The sequence below is a fragment of the Pangasianodon hypophthalmus genome, chromosome 16 (genome assembly GCF_027358585.1).
Source record: "Pangasianodon hypophthalmus isolate fPanHyp1 chromosome 16, fPanHyp1.pri, whole genome shotgun sequence".
NCBI lineage: Eukaryota > Metazoa > Chordata > Actinopteri > Siluriformes > Pangasiidae > Pangasianodon > Pangasianodon hypophthalmus.
In genome coordinates this window covers 5074825-5083574 of record NC_069725.1, presented here as the reverse complement: position 1 = coordinate 5083574, position 8750 = coordinate 5074825, and the positions used below count along the sequence as shown (strand labels likewise).

The following is an 8750-nucleotide window of genomic DNA, read 5'->3' as shown; positions in this document are numbered from 1 at the left end:
TATCAAAAAAGAAAGCCAAATTCAGGAGCAGGTTATGAATTACAATGCAAAATAGCATAGTATTTGTTTTGCCTTGGCATTCAAAATGAATCTAAAGCCATGCTGATTCTGTAAACCAGAGGAGATATAAATCCAGTTAGCTGCAAATGAACACTATTATGAATTCACACTGATATTTAGGCTTTTCTTTGCAGAAGTCTTTCCCCTGCAGCACACGGTGTCCTCCTCTCACTTGCTGATGCAATAACGCGCTTTAGGAGGACAAGATAAGAAAGTTCACGCGGGTCAGAAAAAATAAATAAACACCAACTATCTAAGCTCCATCAAAAGCCCTTCAAGAACGATAAAAGCCATGCAATCTGCACCACCAACATGTCAAATATCCAAATATTTTATTCACAATATAATGCTGTCCTTCCAAAATGTTTACGCTGCAGCAAGTTGCACTTGGAGACAACATACGTCACCAAAAGCATAAAGCTTATCTATATAGCCTATATACATATGTTTTTGCATTAAAAAAGTGATTAAGCTAGATTCATCTAGATAGAAAAATTGCATAAGACCACACATTGTACTTCCTCGAACCAGCAAGGAAAGAAATGCGAGCTGTTTTAAATAAGAAATACAGTTTCTCTGTACAGGAAGGCGCGTCGCTGCTTGGTCCCTCCGGTAATTCCCACCTCCAGCCTCCTCGCTTTGAACAAGAGATGATGTGCTTTCGGTACATTAAAAAAAAACCCGGAATATATCTATATTCAAAAAAAAAAAAAAAACCTTGTCCGTGTTTTAGGGTTACAGTCCTCTCAGGATGCGGTGGTGCCGCATAATCTGGTGGAGTTCAGCATCTCTTTAAGCTCGTTTTCCGGTTTCCCCGCCACCATGAACGGCCACGTCTGCAAAGAAAAACAAGAAAAAGAATATTTAAATTATTTTCAGCCTTTCTTTTTTTTAATAGAATCATTTTAATTGAGTTGCATACCCAAAAATTAAGTTATAGAGAACAAAAGGAGCACTGATATATTTTTTAAAAAACGGTAATTTACTGTAAATACAACACAATAAAATAAAAATGCATTCAAAGAATTTTTATTTATTTATTTATTATTTTTTTGCCAGCTCATATTTACATGAGTTATGCCTGCAGGCCTGTATCTGCACCCTCCAGGATGAACTAGCTATCTTCCTCTAATTATTCTTTTCCATTTATTCATTTAAATGATTTTTTTTTTAATCTCTGAGGTGGAAAAACCTTCATTTCAGCACATACATGCACAGAAAAAAAGAGTTTAAGAAACTCATACTGTTCTCTGGACATGTACAGTATACAAGCTCTAGGTGTAACTGAATGGTGTTCTGCACATTCAGGGATATTAGATGTGTACACACAGAGTGGTTCTCAATACGCACACTAAAGAGCACAGAAGGTGTTTATTATAAAACACTATGGTTTAATATTATAGGATTTAAATAGCATCTACTGTAAAAAATTAAATAAAATAAGTTACATTTCCATTCAACCCTGTAAGGACTAGTGCAAGCATTCCATGTGTTAAATCTGCACTAGTGACTTTGCTCTGATTTATTTTTTTTTTTATTGCATACACAGAGTGAATAGCAGACCTGAGAGCGTCTCTTACCAGGTTAACGGGATGGATGTATCCGTGCTCGTGCTTATCGTTGGCTAAGATCTGGCGCAGGTGGGCGATGTAACTCGAGGCGAGTCGCAGTGTGTCCAGTTTGGACAGCTTGGTGTCCGGTGGTACCCACGGCAGCGTGGTCTTCAGTCGCGAGAACGCTTTGCTCAGCACGCGCATCCTCGCCCTCTCGCGCGCGTTCGCCGCGTTCCTCTGGACCTGTTTGCCCTCGTGGGCCGCCGCCACGACCGCGCCGCCGCCACCTCCGCCGGACACCGCTCTGCGCGAGGACGCGGCTGTTTTGCGCCGCTTGCCCGGCGCGTGCCCGCTGAGCTCGGTGGTCGCGGATCCCTCGCCGTTCGAGCTGTCCTCTGCGCTTTCGCGTGACGCGCCTGCCGCCGTGTCTCCGCCCGAGCCGAACGGCAGCAGACCGTCTAGCAGTTCCGCGTCGTGGAACTCGTCCGCGTCGCTGATGGAGCCGGTGGACATGACGAGTGGTGGAGAAATGAAAAACTTCTCGAGCTTTCAGCCCAGACAGCAGTGTCTTAAAGCATGTGCCTTATGTGTACACTCCGGGTGTGGGAGATAAATGAAACGTGGAGCGGTCCAGATTGTCGGAACTAGCTATTTATGTGGCGCGCGCAGAGGCGGGACGTGATCACACAGGGGAGGAAACTCCTGCTGGGAACCAGAGGGGACAGACACACACACACACACCCTATGGCTGTGGTGCTTACTTCAGTGCACTTTATAAATGATTTTGCTCTAACACACCTGACATTAACACATCCATTTTTTCTAAGAGTGTTAACTTTAGCTTACCACTTAATGATAACCTTTATCCTGAGATTTTGGGAAGCTCAACCCAGTTAACTAGTAATCCATGAGATTATAGGTACACTGTATGGCCAAAAGTGTGTTAAAACCTGACCGTTACACCCATATGTGGGCTTCCCCCAAAGCTGGTGCCATGAAGTTGGAAGCACACAATTGTCTAGGATGTTTTTGTATGCTGTACCGTTATAATTTCCCTTCAGTGGAACCATCAACATGTTCCAGCACGACAGTGCCCCTGTACACAAAGTGAGCTCCATGAAGACTTGGTTTGCCAAGGTTGGAGTGGAAGAACTTGAGTGTCCTGCACAGAGCCCTGACCTCAACCCCACTGAGCACCTTTGGGATGAACTGGAACGCCGACTGCACCCCAGACCTCCTCACCTGACATCAATACCTGACCTCACTAATGCTCTTGTGTCTGAATGAACACAAATCCCCACAGCCATGCTCCAAACTCTAGTGGAAAGCCTATGGGTGTGATGGTCAGGTGTCCACAAACTTTTGGCTAAATAGTGTATTGTCTGTGTACATTCTGTGTACAGCTTATAGCATTTCGTATATCTGCGATGAACTGGCGTCCCATCCAGGGTGTATCCCTTCATCATGGCCATTGTTCCCAGGATCCTGACCAGGATAAAGCAGTTACTGGACATAAATGAATGTCCAGTACACGGGAAATGAATGTGTACTGGGTACTGTGTGTACCTGACTATTGTCTCTATAGCATCATACTAGTGTGTACTTTACTGTTCACCAAGATATTCCACAACAATAATTATACATAAAGATCGATAATATCTTGAGTTTGTTTCTGCGCTCCTGAGAAAAGTCTTCACACTTCCAGTAATCACTGTCTAGTTCTAAGCTTCCTGAATCATTTAGCATTTGCCCTCCATTACTGCACCCCTGCCCCAGAAGCAGAATAAGGATGCCTAACTCGAAGGAATTCAGTTCTCTCACTTCTAGTGGTGTAAAAATCAGTTCTGGACAGAAAAGCTGAAAATGAAATGAAATAATTGAGAACTACAGTATGGAATTAACATGCACATTGAACACTGAAAGAGTTATTAATTATTACTGTGATCATGCTGTGAATGTTGCTTATTAATAAGTTCTTAAATAATAAATAAAAATCTTCTCTATTTTGCTGCAACATTAAAAGGCAGATTTCCAGTGGGGAAAAACACTCCATTGTTTTATATGCAAAAATTCCATGAGGAATAAATCACACTTTAAGCACCTAGCCCTATTTATGTTCTTCAGTCTCTCTCAAAAATCTGATTCCCAGAATTTAAAGCTTTCACTAAAGGCAGAGCATGCTACAAATATCGTGACAGACTTGATGTCCAGAATGATTCTAATCTCCTAATGTAGGCACTCCAGGGGCAATTTGACCCACATGGACTTTATATCCATAAACAGAATAATTAAATTACAGAGAATCACCATGTAGGCCTTTAGAGACACTGCTCATAAACATGCATTCCTATGCTGTTGCAACGGGAGACAAAAAATCCACAAGCAAACAATTAATTTATGCTGTGAAGATATGTTTTATGATGCAGAAAAATTACTTGTGTCTATAATGTATCGGACATCAGATGTCCTCAATCTTTTTGCAGCCAGGGACTTTATTTTATGAACATATTCAAATATTAGGCTTATTATTCAAACGTGCACAATAATATCCTGGATAATGAAAGCTTTTTATTCCTGAATTTTCCATTCACAGAACACATTAGGTCCAAGTTTTTCAGTCATTGAGAGTTGGATTAAACCCAGCGTGACCAGTCAAACAGGTGAATGATTAATACTTAATTAAGTATACTATAAGTAATTACTAAAATAGCTTTGGTAATGGTTATTTGTGTGGGAAAAATCCTGGCTATAGCTTCATGGACTCCATGTGAGAGTTAGTGCTTAAATATGTAATACTATTACAAATATAAATAAATAAATAAATAAATAAAATATTTTTATAAATGCAATATTTTAATTATGTGAAAAAATAAATAATATAATTTTTTTTAAATTTCTAAATATTTAATAATATACATTTTTATATGATGTAGGCTACACTAAGTTAATCTTACTTTTCAGTGTTTAAAAATATTTAAATATGTAAAAAAAAAAAATTTTTTATTGTAAATAAATAATAATATAAATAGCATATTTTTAAAAGTATTTTAAATATTTAATAATCAAAAAGGTCAGAAAAATGTTTTCTTCAATGTCTTATCTCACTATTTATCTATAAATAAACACAGTTAGAAAATACTAACTGTGTCTATTTATAGCCTAATTGTTTACATAACACAGTCTAATAGAATAATGATGATGTGCCTAATATCCGGAGAGCGCGTGGATCCTGACCGGAAGTGAGAGCACCTGCTCGCGCCCTTGACTTAGCAGGTGGCATGTTGAGAATTTAACAGCGGGCAGCGAGGCTCCGTCACCGGAAACACCATTTACACGCGCGCGCTGATGTGATGTCATACAGTGCAGACTAATTAGGAAGCGAAGAGCGCAGTACAGTTTCAGCAGCGTCTCTCTCTAACAGGATCTCCCTCTACAGCAGCGGCTCAGATGAAGCCCTGGCGCCTCTTTGCACTCGGCTGTAACTGATACCCCCGCGTCCCACAACACCGTGTTTGGATTTTTAATGGCACCCCCAGGTCGGGTTTTTAACCCCCCCACAACCGGCCCTGCGCGAGCCAAAACATCCCGCGCGCGGTGTGGAAGTGGCGCGGTTAAAGAGCAGCTCTGAGAGACGCTGGAGATGGGGTGATGATGGCTACGACACATGCTGCAGGGAATTACTTCACTTTGTCTAGTGCATGAAGGTTGAGGTCGAATACGAAATGGCGCTGTGCTCACTAGATGAGTGCACTTAGTGTAGTGCAGTTCTACAGCCTGCCTAGTGCACTACAGGTCCGAAAAGTAGCAGCCTGACATCCGGCCTGATACTGAGCACACGTTGTTACGTCACTCGAGAGTAAACAGGGCTTTAGTCCACTTATATGAATTAAAGTTATAATTCAGTAAAGTTAAAATTTCTATAACTCCTGCCCTGCACTATATCTTGTAATGTATTGTCTATATTACTTTGTAGGATACTGCACCCCCCCCCCCCCCCCTTTTATTTTTCTTTCAACCTTATTTTATCTTACTATTTTTTAAATCTATTATTGTGTTTTACTTTGTTAGATTTATATTTTCTCTCATTTCTTTGACACTTTGAGTTCCCTCAGTGTATAAATTGTACTTTGCAGAAAGACTAAATTTGCCTTGCCTTAGTATAAATTCAGTATAAATTAACTGCTGTGAATTTAATTCCTCTGATTCTTATATTTTTAGACTAATTCATATTTAAAAGAATGAAACTTTCTAAATTGTCACACTGAAAAAAATCACATACATTTCATATGTGATCGTATGTTTTTCACGTGACGTCATGTAAATAACGTGATGACGTGAAATAACGTGAAGGTGCATTTTTTTAATGTGTGAACACATTACTGGAATATTTGCACTGGTGTCCATAAGAATATAAAGAGATCTTATTCTTAGATAGCACTGGAAGCAGTGGAATATCTAGGTATACGTTTTTACGTGGAGTATGTCTTTCTGTTTTTCTTTTTCATGTTAATTCTTTCATGTGACATTTGTCAAATATTATTATTTTGTAACAGATAACCAGTCGTCTGCTTGTCCGCTAAGCGTGAGGTGTGAGATGGCGCTACAGGAGATGGGTGATGATCCTCTAGAGATCTGACCTCTGACATCTCAGAGTTCCGGTATCTCTGAGACCGCGAGCTCTTCCCTCTATCACTCTCGGCCATCAAAACACCCTTAATCTGGCCCCAATTAGCTAGTCTACTGACCTTCCCCAGACAGGGAGGGCTCGTTAGCGGTTTGCTTTTAGTTGCAGTGTCATATAGCCTTAAGTAAGCTGTTGCACTGAGGAACAAACAAACATGGGCTCAGCGCAGGAATCAGGTAGAGGCTTATGTAAGTTTTCTCAGACACTGAACTGTTTTCTCAGACAAATCCAGATTCTTCATGCAGCTGGTTATAAGACTTTATACCAATACACTGATGAATTCTCAACTCTGACTGACCAGAAGGTGTTGATTAATTTTCTATAACAGCAGTTCTGATAGTAGTTCCTGCTGCAAGGCAAATCACAGGTTTATATTAATGCACAAATGTGTGGTTATTTTCCAAAAAAAAAATACAATTGTTCATATAGTGAAGCTTTCTGTAAAGAGATGTTCATTTAACATTTTTGGAAGGAGTCTCGAACGTCAGCACTTTACATAAAACTGTAACCAAGTTTTCTGACATGGCATATCTAAGGGTGCTGCGTATTGCAAGTTGTTGGCAACAAGCTGCAGTCTTATTTATTTCAAGAGAAAGTGATGGAACAACTGTTTAAAGCTACTCCAATGCAAATCATAACAAGAACCAACATGTTTTGTTGACGATCAACAACAATAAACGTAACTACTTGATGGATAAAAAGTATGACACATTGTTCTTTAATAAATAATAAGTTGTAATCGTTGGCAAATTGCTGTGGTATAGAAGGAATAAAATGTCACAAGTTACAGGAAAGTAACTGATAGTTCTGTAAATCCAAAGCATACAATTTATATGTTCACACTGCTTATCCTGATTGACATGCTACTATATATGAAACATGACCCATTACAGACAGTTCTGTACTGAAAAGACCCTGCTATAGCCCGTGTTATAGTTGCAGTAGCCCTTTCCTGCCAGCACTGTTGCCATTCCTCCCAGTCACAATAGGATGCTGAAGAAATATTGCATGAGCAAAGGCAGCCTAGATATCTTGCTTTGTTGCTGACCCACAGTGACGTGAACATTTTCACAAAGGTCAAACTGTAACTCTGTTTTACTAACGTGATCTCTGTTTTTCTCTTTCTCTTTCTCATGGGTGGGCTAGTAAAAGGAAAATAAAAAAAGGGATCCAAGATTGATAGTCGTAGTTCAGTGTTAAAGAGATAGCTTAAAATAGCCCCAGTATTCCCGGACCACAAATCCAGTCACAGATCTGGCTCACGCTCATCTTCAACTCCAAATCCCTGTGAGAGAGCGGTCAGTTCATTAACTATGATCTTCATAGTGCTTGACCCAAACTACATGAAGGTCACATCTTTCCCGCATCAGTACTGGTCTATACACATACAGGAATATGTGAAAGGGCTTGTCCAATGCTACATGACTGTAGCATCGAGCATTAGGAAGAAAGGGTAAAGAGAAGTGTTCCTATGGCTAAGCTGTCTTTCAGCGCTTCCTCTCACAGCTAAGACCAAGAATCATTCGTGAGTAGCAAAAATGTAAATTATACAATTTTCCGTTTACCCCAAATGTAGACATGTCTGCTTTCTGACATTTGCTTCTTTAGCAAAAAGGGAATGCAGCTAACAACTAATGGAAGTCTGTCTCACTCAAAATCCATTCTGTAAACATAATGTGCACCTCAAACCACATCCAGTCCTTAAATATCATCACAGGGATTTGCCAAAACAAAGCATGACTTACATAAGTGAAACTTTCCTGTGCAGCAAAATGCTGTGATGATGTTAGGCAGCCATCTTGGATTCTGGGTTCATAATGGGAAGAGACAGGGTTGAAGATTTTATAACATTTCCATTAACATACATAAAAAAAAATCCTGCTTAAATAATATCTCAGTTTATGAAGACCAAATTACATACTGCTCCAATCACACTACAGTTTAAGCTTAAAGGCAAAAAATCATAACATAAAACTGTAAAATGGACACATTCTGCCAGAGAAAAAAGCTAGTTAGCACAAAACTCACATCAGATTAGCAAAACCGCTATAACTACTGAGCAAAAACTGACATGAATTAGCAAAATGTATATCCCGATTAGTCATAAACTGACACAAAAGAACAAAACTAATATAGCTATTAGCAAAAAAAAAAAAAAAAAAAAAAGGCAAGAATTAGCAAAACTGATAGAGTGGATTAGCAAAATACTGACATGACTGAGCTAATATTGCTATAAGCAAAAAAAAAACTGACATGAATTAGCAAAACTAATGTTGTTGATTAGCAAAAAAATGGCATGAATTAGCAAAATTGATATAGCTGATTAGCACTAACCTGACAGGATTCAGCAAAGCTCATACAGTACAGTTGTTTAGTACTAACCTGACTGGAATTAGTCAAACTAATACAACTAATTAGCACAAACCTGACAAACTTAACTTGATTTTTGGTGT

General features: G+C 39.3%; 1 protein-coding gene across 2 annotated transcripts; it reads right to left on the bottom strand.

Moving 5' to 3' along the window:
* Positions 1–375: 375 nt before the first annotated feature.
* On the bottom strand, positions 376–8161 carry tcf21 (transcription factor 21). Of its 2 annotated transcripts, none has more exons than XM_034311606.2 (3): positions 8043–8161; positions 1641–2318; positions 376–896 (listed from the first exon to the last, which is right to left on the bottom strand). In XM_034311606.2, exons 2-3 carry the CDS (start codon positions 2124–2126, stop codon positions 807–809), a joined length of 576 nt encoding a protein of 191 aa, XP_034167497.1. In that variant the 5' UTR covers positions 2127–2318; positions 8043–8161; the 3' UTR covers positions 376–806. The 2 variants fall into 2 exon arrangements, with proteins under 2 accessions (XP_034167497.1, XP_026800753.1); XM_026944952.3 differs by having other exon boundaries at positions 1641–2315; positions 8043–8134.
* Between the last annotated feature and the right edge of the window lie 589 nt (positions 8162–8750).